At 34.9% G+C, this 24,265-nt stretch overlaps 2 protein-coding genes across 4 annotated transcripts in view; one reads left to right on the top strand and one right to left on the bottom strand.

Moving 5' to 3' along the window:
* Nucleotides 1-11,275, bottom strand: part of cdh23 (cadherin-related 23) — a 233,072-nt gene extending 221,797 nt beyond the window's left edge. For all 3 annotated transcript variants that reach the window (XM_042737456.1, XM_042737457.1, XM_042737459.1), the window contains exon 1: nucleotides 11,147-11,275. The gene's annotated coding sequence lies outside the window, so the exon portion shown is untranslated. The remainder of the gene's footprint in view (nucleotides 1-11,146) is intronic.
* A 2,741-nt stretch (nucleotides 11,276-14,016) lies between these two features.
* Nucleotides 14,017-23,555, top strand: capn2a (calpain 2, (m/II) large subunit a). Its single transcript, XM_019113976.2, has 21 exons — nucleotides 14,017-14,487; nucleotides 14,683-14,752; nucleotides 16,193-16,311; nucleotides 16,838-16,971; nucleotides 17,758-17,926; nucleotides 18,014-18,097; nucleotides 18,280-18,365; nucleotides 18,507-18,575; nucleotides 18,660-18,820; nucleotides 19,501-19,670; nucleotides 19,779-19,790; nucleotides 20,072-20,283; nucleotides 20,757-20,793; nucleotides 20,878-20,943; nucleotides 21,052-21,109; nucleotides 21,196-21,260; nucleotides 21,365-21,433; nucleotides 21,513-21,591; nucleotides 21,704-21,820; nucleotides 22,171-22,229; nucleotides 22,328-23,555. The coding sequence occupies exons 1-21, from the start codon at nucleotides 14,248-14,250 to the stop codon at nucleotides 22,349-22,351; spliced, it is 2,100 nt and encodes a 699-aa protein (XP_018969521.2). The 5' UTR covers nucleotides 14,017-14,247; the 3' UTR covers nucleotides 22,352-23,555.
* The last annotated feature ends 710 nt before the right edge of the window (nucleotides 23,556-24,265 follow it).

The following is a 24,265-nucleotide window of genomic DNA, read 5'->3' as shown; positions in this document are numbered from 1 at the left end:
CTACAATTACCGCTGCCATGATTGCTAAAAAAATACACTCAAACATCCTTTTTTAATGCCTACTTTACAATAGAACCAAGTTAAGTATGTTTATGTTTGGGAAGAATGCACATTCTATAATGAGCATCAATAAGAAGCATTTATGATTAAAAAAAGATGCAGGGTATTTTTTGCATTTTTTGCAATTCGCCTGTGCATTTTAGAATATTGCTTACAGTGGAATTCTCAATACTTGACTTTGCATGGTTTTAAAAGGCTTAAGCATTACATACAACACTGCTCAAAAGTTTGGGGTACTGAGATTTTTTTGTTTTTAAAAGAAGTCTCAATTTAATAAAAAAAAAAACATTAATAATGCAAAATAATATTTCCAATTTAAAATAACTGTTTTCCCATTTTAATATATATATCAGGAAATGTATTCCTGTGAATTCCTGTGTTTTTATTCCTAAATTAACCTCAAAAAGGATGATTTAGAGAAATTCATAGCTTGAATAATAAACAGGATTTTTCTGAAATATTAATGTAAGTGCTTTAACAACAACACAAGCTTACATTTTAACTTTTCAAAATGCCAGAACTCCAAAAGCAACCACTAACATCTTTAACTTGCTTTAGCGTTGCACTATAACACAAACAATGTCGACTTGAGAGTGACATTCATTAGAAATTCCTGTCGTGCCGCGCAACACCCATAACAATCAAAAAGTGAGTGCATGAATTATTACGACTTTCGTATATTATTTGACTTTCCACAACACCATTTGGATTATTGGCACATAATTAGGAGTTTAATCGGTCATTATTCACACTTAAAAGTACAATAAAAACCTTGATAACCCAACAAAGCCATCTGCTGACTGTAATACAACCACTACATCAATTAACACTGTAAACAACACTATCACATGGGTTACAAATTCTGATGAAAATGGTTGGTGGCTATCTGTGGTAAATGTATAGGAGTAGGAGTTCTTTTAAAGCTGGTAGAGTGGGTGAGATAAATCATATCCTGCGTATCTGTTCTTTACAACGGATTCCAGTGAGATTATGTGTGACAGGATTTAACCTCACAGAGTACACCACTTCAATTTGTTCTCCTCTGCCCCATCACTAAGATCATTGTGAGCTTTTCAGAGTCGCTGGTTCCACATAAGTGACCAACCTCCCATGATCTTATTATCCTGCTGTCTGCACAGGCTAATTATTTTCTGCGTCCTTTTCCCACAATATAATGGGATATTTCTTCTCTTTCACTTCTAATGATCAGTAGCAGAGGGTTGAATTAAGCAGCTGCGGCCTCAGGCAGAGTGCTGTAGGTAATTCAGTACAGTTTGACTGCAAATGTGATATTGCTTTTAAACAACAGTTTTATAAACAAGAAGTTAAATATCGAGTAACTTACATTTTAGAAACAATATGCTGTCCACCCAGGTGAAAATCAGTCTATCTTTAAACATATTAGCTATGTTAACGTGCACTTTTGTAATGCCATTAAGCCAGAACTGTGATTAAGTTAGAGGTCATGCGAAATGCTGTTATTATGTTAATGTGATTGTGCTCATAATTAACAATAGCAGTAAAATTATGTGGAGTACTGCGGGTTTAACCATACAATATGGTCATGTATACGCTCACACTTCTTTAACTTTCAGTTTGCATGTGCTAGTGTGCAGATGGATGACATGACACTCATTTGAAAATATGGCTTTATAAACTCTTTTGTTTAAATAACTTCTGAATTTCTGATTTCTGATGACACTGAAGACTGGAATATTATGCTGAAAATTCACCTTTGCATCACATAAATAAATTGCATTTAAAAATATATTAAAAATAGAAAAGTCATTTTAAATTGTAATAATATTTCAAAATATTAGTGTATTTTGGTCAAATAAATGCAGCCTTGGTGAGAGAGAAGAGACTGAAAGAAGAGACTTCTTTCAACATCTTCCCGACCCCAAACTTTCAAATGGCAGTGCATATAATATTTATGACAAAAATAAGAGAGGCTGCGGGGAACCAGCAAGTATTTTACACTTTAAACAGGCAAAGAACAAAAACTGTAACAGCAAAAAGACCTGTTGCGTTTGCAACTAAACATTTTCTATTGCAAGTTATGGTACTAAATGTTATTAAAACAATCACATGTCTTAGCGGATAATCAAAATGATAGCAAGTAGCATGCAAACGGGTTTGACGATTGTACATCAATGGAATTTATATGACAAACTTTATAAGCCAAACCTCTTGAATCCTGTTGACATGCATTGTTTCACTCACAGTATTCACTAGGAATTGTGTTTTTATGCTTTAAAATGGGCAGGCTTCAAGGTACACCAGTTTGTCGGTTCAGATGTAGCCTATCTACTTAATTTTGTAGAAGCTTTAGGAAACAAAAGTTTGTGGACATCGTGGGTCGGTCAGAAACACTTGTGTTCCAGCATGCTTTTAAACCTGATCATGAGCGCTACATCTCCATCATCTGCAGCACAAGAAATGCCATTAAAGTGTTTACACGCAATTAAACTCCACATATTTGACTGTGATTATGGTTTCTGTAATTATGAGCATAATCACATTAACATAATCACAGTATTCAGTGGACATGAGCTCCAACTTAATCTCATTACATATAAACGCAGTCAGTAAGTGTGTGAATGCATGTGTGTTGCATTAAGGTGTTCGATTAAACAGGCAAACTGCCAGCAGAAGCAGCAGGAGACACACACCTTTCTCAACTGAAACCTTGAAACAAAGTCTGAGACACTGGGATCTCAGTGCTGAGCATGACTGCGTGTGTGTGTGTTAGCATCTGCTTGTTGTGCTTTTCACATTTATGAGGGTGAATAATGTGTTTGTGTATGTGTGTGTGTGTGTGTGTTTGGCGACCTGTAGAGACGGTAATTACTGCGACAGTACGGGGCCCCAGCGAGACGGCGTGCTGCAGTTCATCCTGTCACTATCGCTCAAGCACTTCTTCTCCTCTAGCCACAACCATGTGAGGTCTCTCCTCCGCCATCTATGTACTCTCCTTTTTTTACATTTTGTTTTTTTTTCCATTTCTTTCTCTAACTGCACAACTAAATGAATTAGTCTCCTGTAGAGCGAGAGAGTGGAGCTAGCAGGCTGAAATCCACCGCTGATATACTAAGTGTGAGTGGAATCACTTCACAGCAATCCACCTTCAAAAAACACTAGGAAAATTTGACAGGAACTTCACAGCCATTTTAAATTTGACGTTTAAAGTTTTTTTTAAACAAGTTTGACTCATTCCTTTTGTTTGGCTTTTTATGTCAAATGTATTTCAGTGACTTTCACAGACATTCTGTAATCAGACATATTTACAAATGAAACAAGATATTTAATGAGAAAAGGGACTTCTAGTGTGGTACTTGACTTGACTTGAAAAGTGGTTGGAGGTAAGGGCTTCAAAAATAAGAAGGATGCCTTTTTTTTCAGATTCTGATTAAAATGACCAAGACCAATTTTTTTCATCAGAATAACATGATTAGTCATAAACAGAAAGGTATACTTAGTAAATAGTCAATTTAGATTTCATGTTGATTTTAAATCTTTCAAATGTGATTGCCTGCTAGCCTTTTGTAATACATGTTCTGCTCTTTTTACAAACTAAGGGACACTGACATTTTATTTTTGTGGCAAGCAACACCATTAAACAGATGTTTTTCATAGAGCTTGCATTCTACGTACAAAAGTTTTTTACCACATCTGCTAAAAATAACGGAATGTACAACTGAACATTACATACTACCAATCTTTTATTAAGAATTTAATATTTTTTAAGATATTTGTTACAAAACATTTCTATTTCAAATAAATAGTTATTTTGAACTTTCTATTCATTAAAGATCCTAAATAAAGTCCAAAAAAATATTAAGCAACACAACTGTTTTCAACATTGATAATAATAAGAAATGTTTCTTGAGCAGCTAATCAGCATATTAGCATGATTTCTGAAGGATCATGTGACACTGAAGACTGGAGTAATGACGCTGCAAATTTAGCTTTGCATCACAGGAATAAATTACATTTTACAATAAAGTAAAATGGAAATTTATTTTAAATTGTAATAATATTTCACAATATTATTGGTTTTACTGTATTTATGGCCAAATAAATGCAGCCTTACACATACTGCAATAAAAAAGTCTCATTATAACTGTTTTTCTGTCATGACAACTCTCGGAGTTGGAGGAATAGATCTGCTATGCTGCTGCTGCTGCAGAGCAAGTACCGAGACTTGTTTCTGCCAATACATCCCCAACATGCTGCTGTGAGCATGTAAGAAATATTGCTGCTGCACATATAACATGAATAACCCCCTGTAGCACACATGATCACCCCGTAGCAGATCTGTACAGGTGGAGCTGGGGAAGGTGGAGGGTTTCTGAAGTGCGCTGCTACTGCTACAGCAAACACAACTATTTGAATGTTGAGCAGCGAGCTCACTGGCTACCTATACAGGAGAGAACCAATCAGCTGTGCCATGTGATAATGATGTCATTATGTCATATTGAGTTAGATCTATTGGATTGCGCCATCTAGTGTTTCATGCCAAAACTTTGTAATATATAGAAACATACATTAATATAAATTTCCACTGAATATTGAGCAAGGTCAATCATTCGCACCGCCTACATCAGTAAGATTCAGATTACCGATCTTACAATTTAAGTCTTTGGAATATTAATAAAAGTGGTACCCAACAATTAAAAAATAAATCCAAAAAAAAAGCATGCTCAGAAACATAACGGTTTCATGTGTAAAAAACTGATTTGTGAATGATACAAGAAAGTCTTCCGCAGCAGATCAAACACTCACAGAAGAGAGAGAAAACTGAAACTTGTGGGGTCAACATTGAATTTTGAGTATTAAATGGTTTGTGCAAGCTAATATGTTCAACATGTTTCACTGCTATGTGCCGACTTTGACTTTATGTGCAGGAAAACTTAGAGGCAGGCGAGACAAGCTCACTGCGCCGACAAAATGCTTAAATCAATAACCTGTCAGAGGAGAGGAGAGCTGGAGAAGCACTGATATTCTCTCTCTCGCTCCCTCTGCCTCTTTCTTTTCCTTTCTGCCTCATCCCTCTCTCCGCAGAGAGTTTGTTATAGGTTTCCTCTATTACTGCATTGCAAAAAAAACTGTCAGAATTCTCAGACAGATAGAGAGAGTCAGAGAAGTAGAGAAAGAGAGGGCAGCTGTTGTATTGTGGAAAGGTCCACCTCTACAATAAACTCATCAGACGGGGAAACTTGCAGCTATCTGACAGCACACAGGTAAAACAATGCAAAGGTGTAGAATAAAACTCATCTTTACTTTCAGCAACCCATGCTCTTTTTACTAAAATTTAAATATGTAAGTGAAGTATATAGTTTCTGAGCCACTAGCAAATTCAAATAAATTGCAAAGCAAAATAACTGTTTTCAAACAGGTTTTCAGGTTTGATTCTTCTGCTTCTTATTGTAGCCAAAACAATCCAGGCTCATTGGAAATCTGGACTCTGAATTAATTTCTGTAATAATGCAAGAAAAAAAAAACTTACCTATACATACAATTCACTGCAGTTTCCAGGAGATACACCAGAAGCAGTTGTTATTCACACAAATAATTATTACTGTAGGCAATGTCACATATTTCCAATGAGACTGGGTTGGTCAAACAGCAGAAATAAAGCAATAATTAAAAAACAGTGTTGCATATTGGTTATTGGACAAGTAAAATTAAATACATATAAACTAACTATAAAGTAATTAAACCATGTTGTATTGCCTTTGATTTAAATAAATAATAAAAAAAAAAACATTACTACAGTAACAAGAATTTAATGATAATCACCAATGAGAATAATGAGAACACAAAATGGATAATAAAACGTGCTTACAGGAAAATGTCATGAAAATAAAGTCATGAAAATCATCTTAATGGTCTATAAAATGTTTCATCTTATTATGCAAAATATATATATTTTATTTTGTTGTCTCCTCATCATCTTCTTCTTCTTCATCATAAAATAATAAAAAACAACAACATTAAAAAAATTAAAAAAAATGGACTTTGCTGTTATTTGTGTACACACACACACACACACACACACACACACACACACACACACAAACACACACACAGACAAACGTTCCCAAGGCTGCATTCTGTACATAAATACCAACAACAAGGATTTGTCACGCTGTAAAGCTAACACTGAATAGGGTATTATGACCGGCCTCCGTCAGATTATTTATGAGTGGGGCTGTAATTGAACACTGCAAATCCTACAGCTTTGAGTTATAGATGAACAGGAGAGGGCGTTTGCAAGTGTTCTCCATATGCTCCTCTTTATCTCGCTCTTCACAAACTTTACAGATTCATACAAGCTTATTTACACAGTACAACAAAATACACGGGGAATTCCAGAGTTACGGATGTGACATCTTTAGCCAAAATGGGAAATGTAACATCTCAGAGAAAAGTTTAATTGCCATTATACAATACGGAAGATAAATTAAGTAATGCATGTTTTGGTGTGGATGGTTATCTCTCTTTGGCAAGTGCTGAGCCGAATGACCTGAGGCTTTGGAGGCCCCCTGACAGACTATGCTGTTTTATGGAAGGGAAATGTGAAAAAAAAAATCACTTTTTGGAAGTTAACACACTTTGTAGGAACCTCTTGAGAGCTGTCTCCCCAATTTTTTGACACTACCATTCAAACATTTGGGATCAGTAAAAAATAAATAAATAAATGTTTTTAAGAAACTGATATTTTATTCAGCGAGGATGTAATAAATTGATCAATAGTACAGTAAAGACACTTACACTGTTACAAAAGATTTCTATTTTAAATTAATGCTGGGTTTTTTTTTTTACTTACTCATCAAGAAATCCTGAAGAAAAATGTATAACAGGTTCCACAAAAAAAATATTATGCAGCACAACTGTTTTCATAAAATATACAAAAATAGAAAACAGGTTTTTTAAAATCGTATATATATATATATATATATATATATATATATATATATATATATATATATATATATATATATATATATATATATATATACATACACACACACACACAAAAAATATATATATATATATATATATATATACACAAAAATACACACACACACACACACACAGTAAATACAGTATATATATATATATATATATATATATATCTTTGTTTTTTAATAAATCCTGCCTTGGTGAGCATGCAATACTTTTTCAGAAGCATTCTTAAAAAAATCTTACCAACCCCCAAATATTTGAACGATAATGTTCATGGCTATAGGAAACAATTAAAATGCTTTGAAACTACCAAACTTGCTGAGACATTATATGATATCCATTAAGCATGCACAACTGATCGAATTAACTGAAATCGCTTTATGGCCTTGAGGTTGCAATTTAAAACATAGTTTGCATTCAACAATTCTGTCAAAGTGAAGGAGTGACGCTCATTCCATTTTGCTATAATGAACTACACAAACTCTAAAGCACTTCTGGGACTCACGCTAAGCAGGAGCAGTATGAGATGTTAAATGTTTATCATTTCACAGTTCAAACTGCATTCACAGTGTGTCAGACATTTGCATGAAATTGCCTCTGTTGAATACATTTATATATATATATAGTCTTTAGTATACACTGTATTTAAGTGAAATGGATATATTCCTGAATATCACTAAAATGTTTAATGAAACTTAAAGGTCTGTTTTCATGGTTGTGACCCATCAGGTTTCGTTCATTCAAAAATGAAATTGTTGTCATCATATACTCATAACATTCTTTTATCCATGAAACAGAATGGGGAAAATCTTAAAGAATGCCTAGTGAATGAGACCTGGATGGTTCAAAAACACAAAAGAAACCAAGAATTATCATTAAACTAGTCCTTGTGTACAAACAGACCACATGTTGTTGTTCACTGGACTTCTGTCCAATGAGCTGTTTGATCACTAAACACCGAATCAAACTTAAAGTGAGATGAAGATTAGTATGATCTGCATTAATCATTCAGACGGGTTTTGTGAACTGGATCAACTGATTTACTGAAAATATCAATTCAAAAGAACAATTCATTCATGTGACTTTATGAAAATCTATATAATCAAATATTATTTTATTTTCTTGTCTAAATATTTTAAATATCAAATATTAATATTGCTTATTAATCACCTTCGATCCACAAATCAGAATCAAACGTGCTTAACTAATTTATTCACTAACTAAAATATTAATAATAGTTTAATATAAATATTAGTTTAATATTAGTTTTGCAAACAGAGAAAAAAAAAATCTTATTCAATAAAACAATTCATTCAAAAATCACTACATCTCTTATGAACACACAATATGCATTTTGGAGCTTTACAGCCCCTGTCCTTATTCACAATTATATTGAAAAAGTGCCATAAATTCACTTTTTTGTGTTGCACAGAACAGGTTTGAAAGTAAATAATGACAGATTTTTTTATTGCTAGCTGAACTAAACCTATTATCTTTCAGCTCTAACCCGCTCTGAAGTCTGTTACCGTAATAAAGCACACATGCAGCCATTCGTTTACCCTCTCTGACCGAATAAACAGCTTGTTCTTAAGAGCATCATGTCACATTCACATCTGTGCTCAATTAAAATCTCAATCACTCGTAATGGTGAGAGGCGTTCAGCTCCAAAAACAGAATACGGAGATCAGTGAGGTCAAAAATATCAAGAAGGAAGCAATATAAGACTATAGTGTATTACTGCCTTATGACTCTGCAGTATATACTGCGCACATTTATCAGCCCAAATATCAGTCTGTCCCTACTGTGCAGAAAGCATTACACAACTATCCCATTCTGAATAAAGACTATATGCATTTGGATCGATGGGAGGGTCCTGTCCAAAATCCACTCTCCTCTCCTTCTGCACCCCTCATCTCTTTAATTCTGTCCCTCTGACCTCTCTGCGTTCTGCCTGACTGACCCTCCTGATTTAATGACCTCGCACAGACGGGACACTCAGATAGAACGGGTGAGAAAGAAAGCGAGAGAGCGAAGGGGAGCCAACAGCTAAAACAAGCGGAGTGGGATTCATTGCTGCTTACAGATCAGAATTCTCCCATTTTATCCCTCAGATTCATCTTTTATTTTCATCATCTGTCCGTCCTCTCTCCTGTAGCTTTAGTGTCACTGTATCTGCAATTCATTCCTCTCTTCTTCTCTGATACAGCCATTCATTTCAGCCTGCCACTCAAAATACCTGTCCCATCCTCAGCCTTCATTTCAAATGATCATTCCTCTCTCCCTCTCTCTTCCTCTGTGCTCGTTTTCAGAGTGGATTTGAAAGGAGTGACAGACATGCAGAGTGAGAAAGCGTGGCAGAGGAGCCAGCAGATTCTATATCAAACAGAAACACTTGTGCGCGCACACAAACACACCTCCGCCGAGCATTCATCATTTTTTGTTATTTCAACAAAGCTAATGTAACCAAAGTCCTGATGATGTCACTCTGATGTATAAACTGACATTCAGTCCTCAAACACCTATCAAGTATTCAGAGCAGCCATATTACCTTCATAACACTTCTTCAACCCAAATCATTTTCACATGGTTTTATAACCATAAAATATAAAAATGACAATGGCTGTGTTCCAAAACTGGAACTGGCTGGCTGCCTACATCTGCCTTGTACGCATCTGAACTGGAATTGAACATGAACTCATGAGAGACTGATCTGATGCAACCAGCCATACAAATAGCACTTCTCACATGCTCAAAATTGAGTTCATTTGATTTCAGAATTGAGTTTGGAGTTAGCAAATTGCAAAGCTAATGACACAATATTTCCATAACCATAAAAATATTACATTCAAAAAAGTCAATTTTGTAGCTTATTTCTTAACAGATATAACAAAAGTTAGATTTGATTTTTTTTGCATGTATACAGTTTATGTGTAAATTCTTATATAATTTTTGTTTCATAATTGTTTTTATAATATATATATATATATATATAGTATATATATATATATTGGAAGATATATATATATATATATATAGTATGCCATTCTATTCAGTAAGCTTCATTGGTACATTGTGGGAATGCCTTCTCAGCACAGGATGCATGCAATGCTGCCCTAAAAAGCCCATAAAAAGGAATCTTAGGGAGTCTTTGGAAGAGCCCTCACATTTTTTGTGCTATGCTGTAAAAAAATCAGCTCACAAGTTTTGGAACAGAGCTCAAGCCTTCTGCATTAAAGTTGTTCCAATGTTCCCAAACTGATCAACAGTTGAGAGACAAGTCCTAAAACTGGAGAACTGGAGAACTTTCTTTGTAATCAATAAGTTCAGTGAGTTCACCAGAACTTGGGGCCAAATGGACCAAAAAGTGAACAAGCTCAAATGTAAAGAGGGAGAGCTTTCAATCACTCTTAGTTTTAGCTCAAAGCCGCTTATAACTCTGTATGTCAATTAAGGAAAAAGATGACAACTAAACCCACTTCAGAGCATGAAGGACAAACAAATAAGCAAACTGGAGTGGATCCCTCTAGAGCAATTATGCATGCACAGGTGATCAGATCTGCTTTCCAGCTGGAAGTGCACTAGCATGCTGATAACATGCATCACCAATTACCTACTGCCATCACATAACATTATAAACTCTTAATGTCACTAGTGGCATGCCAGCCATTCCTCTTTCATCAGTGTCACCATCAGTCATAATAACGCATTAAATCTGGTTATCAGCTGACACGCTGTTTTATTTGGTTCTTCAATAAGTTTCCGGGGGTGAAACCCCTCACGCGCTTCATGGCAACCCGCTAGTTCACGCTCACGAGCTCGCATGACACATGAATAAATAAAGACACGGCGCTACCCGATACGCGAGACACTCACGCAAAACTAAAAACATTCAAAGGTTAAAAAATACACTAACCATCAAAAGCTAATAAAACATTGAAACATTTCAGACACAAGACACAGAAACTGAACTGCCAACTAAAATCATGTATTTGGATTAGTTGCATCACTGTGTAATTTTCTGACATGTCTAGGTGATACTGAAGTAACGTTATCAATAAAAGTAGAGCTTGTATAGACTTGCCAGCAGTTTTTCGGAGTAAGTCAGAGATCTCACCTGCTGCCTCCTCCTGATGAGTCCGGCCCGAGCGTTCTTGACAACCGACCGACACCGACCTACCGAGCGAGCGCTGATCAGATGCTGAGAGTGCTGGTGCTCGGTGCTGCGCGCTCAGCCTCTCTCTCTCTCTTTCTCTCTCTTTCTCTCTTTCTCTCTCTTTCTCTCTCTCTCTCTCTGCCTCTCTCTCTTTCTCTCTCATCATCATGTTGCGGTTTCAAGTTTAAAACAAGTTGAATGCTGCATAACTGAGCAGCATTGTCGGGTGTCATTTATTATCTACAAACGAAGCTTGCTAAAAACGTTATTTTGCATCTCACTTCATTTAAACAGTATGCGCGTGAAACGATCATTCGTCTCTTAGTATATACTAGATTTTTTTTTCTTTTTAAATTAAATTTCAATGATATCATATAATCCGACGGTGCTAAACGAAATACACAGACATTCATTATATAGCCTACTTTGAAAATATTTACATGTATATACATTTATATTTATATTATTATATATTATATATAGGCTGTGTTTAATATATAAACATAAGCTATTTTTCTTAAATATATACATGCATTTGTTTGTTTGTATTTATATATAGGCTACATAATATACACAGTACACAATCTTATAACAAAAAAACAAAAAACCTTTTATTTTGGATGTGATTAATCGGGATTTATCATTTTACAGCACTAATTTAAACACATTTAGTTTATTTCCTATAATTACTGTCTTTATATTAACATTACAACCATCCATTAAAAATGTAAACAAACATTAAATATATATATATATATCAGAAAGAGAATCAGAATCAGAAAGAGCTTTATTGCCAAGTATGCTTGCGAATATATATATATATATATATATATATATATATATATATATATATATATATATATATATATATATATATATATATATATATATATATATATATATATATATATATATATATATATATATATATATATATATATATCTCGGGTGTTTTCTGTTTCTTTGCTGCCATCATGTGGACTAATAACTGTAGGCCTCAGAGTTTGAGTGTGTTTGCTCGACACTCTACTTTCCTCTGCTGGACAAGCTTCGAAATTAGTGGGGAAAGGACGGAAAACAGAGAGAAAGACTTGAATCAAGTATGTGATATAACTTTATAGATCAAAGACATGTATTCCAAATGCAGAAACAACAGACAGCATTAAAATGTTTATTTTACATAAAGTTCAATATTGTAAATGTCTGCTTACAGAAGCTCGCTGAAAAGAATTATAGCTATTTTACTCTGGCAGACCTAAGACTTACTCTTAAATTAAACATACATTACATCATTACATTATATTATTTTAAAACCAATTTTATGTGTGTGTGTGTGTGTGTGTGTGTAATAATATATATATATATATATATATATATATATATATATATATATATATATATATATATATATATACTAGCAAACGATTAATTGCGATTAATTGCATCCAAAATAAAAGTTTTTTTGTTTACAAAAATGTATGTGTACTGTGTTAATTTATTATGTTTATATAAATACACACAAAATATTTACATGTATATATTTATATTATTATATTTTATAATATATAGGCCTTTACATACGTTTATAAACATAATATTTTTCTTAAATATATACATGAATTTGTTTGTATTTATATACATAGCTAATAAATATAAAGTACACACTTATATATTATGTAAACAAAAACTATTAATCATTCGACAGCACTAATACACACACACACACACACACACACACACACACATATATATATATATTAGTGGGGGGCCGTTATCTATATATATATATATATATATATATATATATATATAATATATATATAAATTTATAGTTTTATGCATCACTATAAATTATTGTAGAAGGAAGGCCTCCATGTTTACGTTAAGTACAATAAAATAACATATGTACTATTATGAAATTGTTACATACACAGAAGAAAAGAAGTACGTCTTCAACTCCTCGTTTGTGTGTTGTGCTCAAAACACAAGAGGGCAGCAGCAATCCATCATGAAAATAGGTCTCTGTGCAGTTCTGGGATGAACTGGATAGTTTAGGACAACTATGAATATGCAGGACATAGGCTAGCCTATGCAAAATATGTAATAGAAGGCACGATAATGCGAAAACGACTGGTTGACTGTACATTTTCTGGCTTAGTACTCGGCGACTTACCAAATAAATAAATACGAGAACATGAAATATTAATTCGAGTTGAAATTGTTTTAGAATTTAACCATTATCCTAAAGCCAACGTTCACAAAAGAAGTAGCTACAGTGTATTTTAGTCCATTGCACAATACAGCAAAATCGGCACACCAGTAAGACACTGCACCAGTAAGAATGTTAATACTGTATTAAAGTTCTCTGAAGGCCATTTTCACTTCAGTCGATAGCTGAGGCACACACGCGATGGCACCAGTTGCGTTTGTACAGACAAATCACTCATAAACAGTACGGGATGCTTTATCACTGAATGAAGTGGATATTACAACCCACTGCTGGAAACAAAACAATTTTACTGCAGCTTGTGAACGATTCTGAACTGAAGGTACGGTTTATGTCCATAACTTGTTTTTGTAAACATATCAAAGTATGCCCCAGTAACCATCCCCGCTGAAAAGACTAGCATAAACCATGCCTGACCAGCTAAAAAAGTGATCAAAACCCTTATACAACCACCCAACCAAGCCATGGGAGCAGAAAACCTAGATATAGGTCTTTTACCCCATAAAGGCGGTCTTAGGTATAAACCACAAAAAGTGCAATCGCAATACAACAACGCTTCCTGTTGCAAGAACGTGAAGCCCATCTTTAAAAAAAAAAAAAAAAAAAAGACGCTCTGCGTTCTGCTTCTTTTCCGCTGTGCTGCTGCTGCATCCAGCTGTTTTCAAACGCAAATCTAACATAGAACGCGTTCTGTACGTGTGTGTGTACAGAAAAATACAGGCTTAGGACCACGCCTGTCCTAGAAGGAGGGGTGGGTTAAGGCGCAAGTGTAGAATTTTTTCACGGTCACACTTTACAGCTGCAAAGGAGCACAGGGCAAAAAAAAAGTTAGAAAATGTCCGGCGTGGCATCCACACTCGCCAAGAAGAGAGCCGAGGCGGCCTCTGGCTTTGGGACGAACGCCAATGCGGTGAAGTACCTGAACCAGAACTTTGAGAGTCTGAGAAGCGAGTGTCTGAGCCGTGGACAGCTTTTCTGCGATACGACTTTCCCAGCCGCTCCCGAGTCTCTGGGCTTCAACGAACTCGGCCCACGATCGCCAAAAACCAGAGGTGTTGAGTGGAAAAGACCCGGGGTGAGTTCCTATGAAAGCAACATAAATGTAGTTTTGCCAAAGCAATCAAGTAAGTTAATGTTATCTATCTATGGATCTATCTATGTGGCATGAAAAATTAAACTCTTGGTAATGACTCATCCCTTGAAAATTGAACTGGAAAGCAGGCAACAACATGGAACAAATATTCATCAATGCTTTTTACCATTTCTACAGGAACTGACCTCCAGTCCGGAGTTTATTGTTGGAGGGGCTACAAGAACAGATATTTGCCAAGGAGGCTTAGGTAAGTAAACACCCTGCTAGGTGCAGTTCTAACAGATTTAAAAGTCCACAAGGTGTTAGTTATGCGAAATGACAAAAAGCATGTAAGATTGACCAAATATGTATTGCATTTTATAAAGCTCTCTTGGGATTGTTCTTATTCTCTTAACTTTATTGGGAAATCCCCTTTAAACATGTGGAAACATTTTAAGAAGCACACCCAATGTCTTTGAGTATTCTGTTCCCCTTTAAACAAGTTTGCACGCTCTCATAATGCTGTGGAATTCTTACTACTAAATGAGACCCTGTAGTTAGTTCCTCACACATCAGAGAAGTCTTTGTGCACTTATTGGGAAAAGTACTAGCCACTGCTGTTTTCAGCTCTCGTGTTTGTTTTACATGCAATGAATCTGTTGAGCCGGATGGAGAAATCCTCATGAAGTGGGGTGTGATATGCACCGTTGCATTTCACCGAGAATGATTCCTGTAACCTCTGCCTCAAAAGGCTGCTATTATATTACATCTGACTCTGTGTTAATGTGCTAGACTTTTGGTTGACATTTTTTGTAGATTTTACTTTATCACTTATTTTTGTGTTTTTGCTTCCATATTCATATCTTTTACAAAACATATTATTTTGTATTTATTAACTTAAGTTTGGTTTTATTATTTTTTTATTTAGTCAGCTTGATATCTCTTCATGTGCATAGATTTGATTTCAATCATGCAGAATTTGTAGCCTCGCTAAACACTCCAAAGAGACATAAATTATTGCATGAAATGAAATTAAATGGTTTCTCAGTTCAGCTTCATTATTTTATAGTGCTAGAAGATACTGGTTGAGGAAACCACAATATATCAAGCCCGCCTGTTACTATAGTAACACTTTCAGTGTTGTTCCACATCATAGTATCATCAGGAACATATTGTCATAGCTGTATGTATGCTGAAAGATGAATCATCCAACTGAAAAGGAAACGGTTTTTTAGCTCATAGAGTCATGGGCATTTTAGAGACTGATCAGCTGACATGTTGTGAAAGAAAACTGAGTTGTCTTTGTGAAGATCATGGAATGCAAAGGATTTTGGGGCAGGACAAACAGTGTAGGCCTACAAACAAACCGCTGGAGGACTGAATCTCAGCATTTGCAACTGAGAATGTCGGAAATGGTCTTAAAGGGATAGTTCACCACAAACACGAAATCCTGTCCTTGTTTATATTCTGTAATTATTATTTATATTAAACCCTAATGTCATTCCATACCATTTTGTTTTCTTCTGTAGAATATAAAAAAATAATAGTGGAGTTGGTTGCTCTTTCCTATTCAGTTACAATAAATGGGGAGTGGACTGAAGCCTTCAAGTCTTAATATTTTTATTTGCATTCTTCCTGTCTCTGCTTTGGTAAAATATCAGTGTAAATCTGGTCAAATGTATCAAACTTTATCAACACCTTTCTGCAGGTGATTGCTGGCTCCTAGCGGCCATTGCTTCCCTAACCCTCAATGAAGACGTTTTGGCTCGTGTCGTTCCATCCAACCAGGGCTTTGGACAAGACTATGCTGGAATTTTCCACTTTCAGGTAAACAAAGTAGATATGAAAGTTATGTTGCACTTGGACAGCTTGTGAAGAGAAAAATGTTGAATAATTGGGGTGTTTGCAGAGAGATAAAGTTTTAAGGAATGAAGCCTTGCTGAGGTTGTTTTGGGAGGTTGCTTGGGAGTTATTCTAGCTGGATTGGAAGTTAGACAGATAGATGTCAAATAAATGTTATCACTTTTTAACAGAGACTCACATTGGCTTGATTTTATGGGTTGTGATGGTGGAATGTTTTTGTCAGGACAGGAAGTCAAACTGACTCAATAGATGGACAGCATTGATCCCAGAGGAAGTGCGGGCTCTGCTCAGTTCCTCTATGTGCTCAGCCTTACTGTATTTTTAAATTCCACATTTTGCTATGCGACTGAGTTCAGTTATATTTAAGCATTTAAATCATTTACAGATGGCAGGTGATGATGCTGTACAATCGTGTGTTAAGAGGTTGTGTTTTAAGTCTCATCTGCTGAGTCCTCCCTAAATTAAGTACATTTGTTTTTGATGGTTGCAGTTGTGGCAGTTTGGGGAATGGGTGGATGTGGTGGTGGATGATCGATTGCCCACTCGAGATGGAGAACTGCTGTTTGTTCATTCCGCCACAGGCTCAGAGTTCTGGAGCGCCCTGCTGGAGAAGGCCTATGCTAAGTGAGTCATATAATATCCCCTTTTGTTGGGCTTGGGATGTGTTTGTCTTGCATCCTAACAACCACAATTGCTGTCTAGCTTACATTTAAAAAGTAGTCTATTTGTCTAGTCTGTTTTTTGTTTTTTTGCTTTAAAAGAGTCTATTAAAATTATTATAATTAATTCAACTGAAATAATTAAAATAAGTTTTGAGACAATTTTAGTAAAAGTAATTTATTCCTGTGATGCAAAGCTGAATTTTCAGCATCATTACTCCAGTCTTCAGTGTCACATGATCCTTTAGAAATCATTCTAATATGCTGAATTACTGCTCAAGAAACATTTATTTTAACCATCAGGGTGTGGTGCTTAATATTTTTGTGGAAAATGTGTTACTTTTTTCAAGATTCTTGATGAATAGAAAGTTAAGTTCTTTTTAAAGTACTAATAATACTATGTTGTGAATTTATAGCACATAGAAATTGTCCAAAATGGTGCAATTTGTGATAAAGAGAAAAGATCTGTTTGCTTATTTATTTACTTACTTTTTATTGCTGATTCTTTTGCCTTCAGTCCTATATATATATATATATATAGAGAGAGAGAGAGAGAGAGAGAGAGAGAGAGAGTATGTGTGTGTGTTAAGTCTTTGCAAAACAAATAGTAGTAAGTCATGCACAATCAGCACATAAATGTTGCCCAAACACCATTTTGGCATTTTTAGTAACTTTATTGTTACAATACTTGTTTATGATACAGTACTTGGTAGTATGTGTCTCTCTTTTGTGACACTGTTCTTTCATTCAGAGTGAATGGATGTTATGAAGCTCTGTCTGGAGGTTCCACCACAGAAGGGTTTGAGGATTTCACTGGTGGGATTGCAGAAATATACGAGTTGAAACAAGCCCCGTCCAACATGTTCCAAATCATCAGGAAGGCCCTGGATTCTGGAGCTCTGTTGGGATGCTCCATAGATGTATGAGCTCTTTAGCACACATACAGACACCCAAAAATGAAAATCCCGTCAGAAAATATGCAGTAAAATTATGCTCATTTTATATAGATCACCAGTGCAGCAGACTCAGAGGCCATCACTTATCAAAAGCTTGTGAAAGGACATGCCTATTCTCTTACTGGAGCAATTGAGGTTAGTCATCTGAGTGTCTTTCATTTTCAGGGCTCTTTTGGCATTACTGTTCAGATAATGCCTTGGATTAGACTAAATTCAAATGTTTTTCTGTGCATTTGCTAGGTTAAAGGACACATACACTGAAAGTAGCATTTAACATGTTAACATTTATATGTATAATCTATCCATAACCTTGTCAGGTTAATTACCAAGGCCGAAAGGAGAAGTTAGTCAGAGTTCGTAATCCTTGGGGTCAGGTAGAATGGACGGGGGCCTGGAGTGACAAGTAAGACCCAAAATTTCAAAACAATATTCATTTATTAAGATGTATATTTTGCAGTTGCATAAGCTTGTAATGAAGCTGTTGTAGTGTTCTACACTATAATATAGCTTGACCTCATTGCTTAATTATGTGGGTGTATTTTAGCTCTTCTGAATGGAATGCCGTCGATCCGTCTGAACGTGAGAATGTGAAGTCAGAAGATGGAGAGTTCTGGTAAAATTCAGTGAAAAACCATATAACTGCATCACTGAAGCTCATCTTGGCACAGTTATTCACTACCTGTTTGCACTTGTGTAGGATGTCATTCTCAGATTTTGTGAGGCAATATTCCCGCATAGAGATCTGCACTCTGACCCCAGACACGCTGACATCTGACTCTGTCAAACACTGGAGTGCGTGTAAATTCGACGGCACCTGGAGACGAGGCTCTACGGCTGGTGGATGCAGGAACCATCCATGTAAGCATGTTTATATTTCTGTGCATCTGCTTGAGTTTGACATGAGTTTAGAGAGGGACTATCTATCGGTACATTTACATTCAGTCATTTAGCAGACACTTTTATCCAAAGCGACTTAAAAACAAGGTCTAAAAAAATCAATAAAAGAGCAATGATATGTAAGTGCTATGACCTAATGCAGTACACTTAGCAAGTTTTTTATTTATTTATTATATAATAAAAATAAATATAATAATAATAATGATATAAACTAATAATATATATATATATATACACATATAATATATATATATATATATATATATATATATATATATATATATTATATATGGAATAAAACAAACAAAAAGCCCGTTTCAATTCAATTTCAATTCAAATTTCAATTCAGTTTCAGTAGCAGAGTGAACTTTAGCTTTGCACCACAGAAATAAATTACATTTGAATATATATATTCAAGGTTATTTTAAATTTTTAAAATAGTTTTTACTATATTTAATAAATAAAAATTTAAAACTAACATATCAATTTGATTTTATTGTATTTTTGAGCATAAGAGACTTCTTACAAAAAATATTTAAAAAAATTACTTCTTTACAGAAGCATATGTGGGGGGAAAATCCATGTGAAATATGCAACCTAGGCGACTGTAACATGTCATCTTAATAATTTGTCTTCCATAGACACCTTCTGGATGAATCCTCAGTTTAAGATCAAACTGGAGGAGGAAGATGATGATCCTGATGATGATGAAGTGGGCTGCAGTGTGGTGATTGGCTTGATTCAGAAGAACCGGCGTAAGCTGAGGAAGTCTGGAGAGGACATGCACACCATTGGCTATGCCATCTATGAGGTGGGGTTGATAAGATACCAATGTTTTATGTCTCTTTTGTTGTAAATGTAATGACATAACCTGTGAAGGGTGCTGTTTATACAAATATTCTTTTTCTTTTCATTCTAGGTGCCTCCTCAGGTGAGCACAGTGGAATTACTTTAAAATGATTTCTAAACACATTGAGATGTGGAGATTTAACATAAATAGTAATGAAGCATTAGAAAAATATTTTGCTAAACATACTGGTCAATGATATCCACAGAGAAACCATTCAAAGCCACCTAGAAACTGCCTGGCAACCACCTGTAACACCCTAGTAGCGTTGACTTTTGCTCAGGCAAACACCACTCACATTATTTTTTCAGAAAATGTAGAAATCTCGCTTATTCTTCCTCTGGTTCTTGATCACCTCATTGCAGTTCCATGGGCAAAAGGACGTTCATCTGGATAAGAATTATTTCCTGACCCACGCTCAGAAAGCTCGATCTGAGACCTTTATCAACCTTCGAGAAGTCAGCACCCGCTTCAAACTTCCTCCTGGAGAATATCTCATCGTCCCTTCCACATTCGAACCACACAAGAATGGAGACTTCTGTGTGCGTGTGTTCTCCGAGAAACAATCTGAGATGCAGTAAGGACTGAAAACTTTCAATAAGCTCCATGTTCAAGTTACTTGTAGTGTCTTCAGCATACTGTATGATCAACCGAAACTCTCTTTAAGTGGTCCTAAGAAACCTGTCAAGAAATGTAGTTAGTATTTTTTTTTTTTTATAATTCTGTGGGCTGAAAGAAATTATGCCCAATCTATTTATTTACGTATGTATGCAAGTTATTCCTTTGTATTGAAAAAAAAATTGTATATTTGTAGTTAATGGAAGAAAAAGTTTATATAATTGTAGTAAATGTGGAATGTACCTGTATATAATGTGTATATTGTTTAAAGAAAATGAAGCGTATATATTATTGAATTTTTTGATTATATATTTACATGTATATAAATCTATTATTATTATTATTATCAATCCATTTTTAAGGAGGGGTGCCGTATGACCTGTGAGATTCTTGCTTGTATGTGATAGGCTCTGTCTCTCTTATTTCCTCTAGACAATGTGATGACCCTATAGAGGCAAACATAGAAGATGTAAGTCTCATTTTCCTGTGTCTCTCTTAAAATGCTACCTTTGACTTTATTAAAGTGTATATCATGCCTTTTCTGACTCCTCAGGAGACTGTGTCTGAAGATGAGGTTGATGCTGGCTTTAGGGGACTGTTTACTAAACTTGCAGGAGATGTGAGTTATTTTAGCCCTTGCATAATGTTAATGAATTACCTTGAAAAACATAAAACCTGTTTTACCTCATTAAACATAAAACATTAATAATGTTTGCTCTTGCCTAAGGACATGGAGATCTCTGCCACTGAACTGAGAACAATTTTCAACAAAATAGTCGCGAAAAGCAAGTCTTTTCTTTATATGTAAATATTTATTTCAAAAATCATATTCATAAAGATACTTGGTAAACAGTTTGTCTTCTCCTTACAGGAACGGATATTAAGACAGATGGTTTCAGTCTGGATACATGTAGGGTCATGGTGAACCTCATGGATGTATCCTTTACAAATAGTCCAACAGGCAGATGTTTAAGATGTCCAAAGATACATTTCTGTTTAACTTCATAAGTCATAAGCAGTTCGACTTAACTCTATTGCAGGAAAGTGGCAATGGTAAACTAGGGTTAGCTGAGTTTGCCACTCTTTGGAAGAAAATTCAAAAGTATCTGGTAAGTTTGTGGCATAGAAAGTCAAAAATGTTATTTGCAAACCTAGTCTTGGGATAAAATCCTTGTCTTTTTTTTTTAGGTCATTTATAAGAAGAATGACATGGATGGGTCTGGCTGTATGAGTACTCCAGAGATGAGAATGGCTTTGAAGGAAACAGGTACACTGACCTTTGACCTTCATTCAAACTTTTCATTTTAAAATGAGTTTTTAAGGAAGGAGCAGCACATGAAACTTCAAAGTAACTTGGTTTATTTGTAACCGTTGCACAGGATTCTCTCTGAATGACTGCATTCATCAGATTCTGGCTGCACGCTATGGAGATGCAGACATGAAGATCGACTTTGATAACTTTGTGTCCTGTGTGATGCGCCTGGAGATGATGTTCAGTAAGAACAGTTCATTTTTTCTGATTGGTTGAAAATATAGGATTCAATTATATTAATTTAAATTTTTTATAATTGCATGGCTATGAAGAACTTGAGGTTTGTTGACCGCATTGTTGATCACTTCATTGCATACTTTCTGAATTGTCTCAAGTTACACTTTTTTTAAACTTTCAGTAAATAATTTAAGTAGAATCTAAAAATGTTTTATGACTTTCATTACCACCTTGTGTGTGCAGCATGTTTTCTTACATAGAGTACTATATAATGTGATTTTATTTATTTCTGGTGTATGTATTAATTTTTTTTTATATATCAATTAAAAGCAAATTCTTCTTTTTTAACTCTTGTAGAAGTGTTCAGAAGGATTGACATAGACAGCAGTGGGTTCATTGAGTTGGACTTCTTCCAGGTATTGAATGTCTTGCAGTCTAATAGTACTGTATGCCTTAATGTTTAACCATTTTGTGTCATTTCGAGCGTTTTAAATGGTTCTTTTTTTTCTTTCAGTGGCTGACGATTGCTATGATTTAAAGGCCCAGAGGATTATTATGAATAATATTTTAATTGTATTAGTTCACTTACACAGAAGACCATCATATACCTAAATGTTTAATTAGTATACTGGACCTCCTAGGATTTGTAAATGTGTCCATTGTACTTTTCTACAGAGATACAAGCATAGTTGACTGTTGTTTTATTTGTAATGCACTTTCCTCCTAATGCAGTGCTTGCAAGGCATCATTGATTAGATTTTTTTGCTGCTCCAAATTCTGTGGCTTGTTGATGACAATTGTGCAATTACTTTAAATGATCAGACTTATGATTTTTACCTGGTCGTATAAACTTAAAGAGCAATCAATTATTCCTGTAAGAGCGCCACAGCCATTTGTAAATTCTATGGGTCTAGCTTCCGGTCTCATCGCCGTCCAGCTATTTTTAGCTGTAAAAAGCAGCTTGTTTTGCTGGTGTGTCTACCATATTATTTAAGGTATTATCTTAATTATGAGCACACTGGTTTGTAGTGTGAACGATTTTACCGTTTACTGCACGTTGTTATTGTTCTGGTTATTTCCCTGTACCGGCTAATGAACCGGAAGTCTCACCCACAGGCTTACTTCCGCATTGAAGAATAAGGTGGATAGGGACCAAATTATCTTATCAAACTTGACAGTGAACACTTTTGGCCAGTAAGCAACCACAAAACAATGCTCTGGCAATGAATCTAGCATCTTGGTTTTGTGAGCAAGCACCACTCACATTTTATATATATATAAAAAAAAAAATATTGTTAAACCAACAGTAAAATTACAGACCTGATGAGATCGCTTGACAAAGTAGGATTTTCTGTTTCCATGTAGATGTGTTTCCTGTTGAAGTTTGAATGGCGTATATCATAGGAATTGTCTTTAGGAATTGCTATTGCTATTATATTTTATGGAGTTAAACCACAAAACTGTAATTTTGCTTCAGTACACGGACTCCCTTCAAACTTTTTTGTCAATTATCTACCCTATTTGTTGTTGTTTTTTGGTGAGCTTTATACTTTTTTAATGAAATTTAATATTCAAGCCTAAAACCAAGTGTACTTTTCGTTGTTGCCTTGCAAGCACTGGTATTTTGGTGTAAATTCAAATCTAGTTTGTATTGTGGACCATTTGAAATTTATAAATGAGTAAAATATACAACCTTGTTGCTGTAGAGAAACAAATAAAACCCTTTATTATCTGTAACATTATTTCCAGTGTTCACGTTATTCATTGGCTTTCAAGGGTGTAGACCTCTAAGGAGAATTTCTGTCAGTAATTTCTGTCTGTCTATTTTAATATTTGCCCCTAGCAGCCCAAATTGTATTTTGGCGACTCTTGCATCATCATATACCATCATATATAAATTAATTTTAAACACATAATTATGAAGCGATAGTAACTAGTTTGTCTTTGACATTTGAAGTTAAAACCCAGTAAACAGGACATTTACCATGTTTTTACCAAATCTACGCTAACGCAAAAAATAAAGACTATTTGTCGCTGTACAGAAATATTATTTTAACCCTTTAAATTCCTGTAAAATGTGAGTAAAACGCCTAAAAAAAGACATACCCAAAGTAAATTGCACACTGTTCTTGAACCATTTGGAGTATATGCATGGTTTTGGTATATTTTGGAAGGTGACACTCTAAGGTTTCTTCCTAAATAGCCAGAATCACTGTAAGTCTTACTGATATTGAGTAATATAATTTGGAACACATTAGAAAAGGGGGAAAAAAACATTCCGCCTACATTTTATTTGTAAATAGATGCCTGCAGATGACTATAGTTGGGAGCTATTAGCTGGAAAACACAATGGGATCAAAGCATGAAGCCTTACCAAGCAAAATTTAACCAATTTTATAACAATACCTTAGAAAATTAGTGTTTTACACACATTTATATAAGTTTATGTCTA

The sequence above is a fragment of the Cyprinus carpio genome, chromosome B13 (genome assembly GCF_018340385.1).
Source record: "Cyprinus carpio isolate SPL01 chromosome B13, ASM1834038v1, whole genome shotgun sequence".
NCBI lineage: Eukaryota > Metazoa > Chordata > Actinopteri > Cypriniformes > Cyprinidae > Cyprinus > Cyprinus carpio.
This window is presented reverse-complemented; position numbering and strand designations above follow the sequence as displayed.

Coding starts and splice junctions, on each gene's coding strand:
- capn2a (XM_019113976.2), top strand. CDS start 14,248: ATGTCCGGCGTGGCATCCACACTCGCCAAGAAGAGAGCCGAGGCGGCC. Junction 14,488..14,682: donor TTGAGTGGAAAAGACCCGGG/GTGAGTTCCTAT, acceptor CCATTTCTACAG/GAACTGACCTCCAGTCCGGA. Junction 21,261..21,364: donor TCATGGTGAACCTCATGGAT/GTATCCTTTACA, acceptor ACTCTATTGCAG/GAAAGTGGCAATGGTAAACT.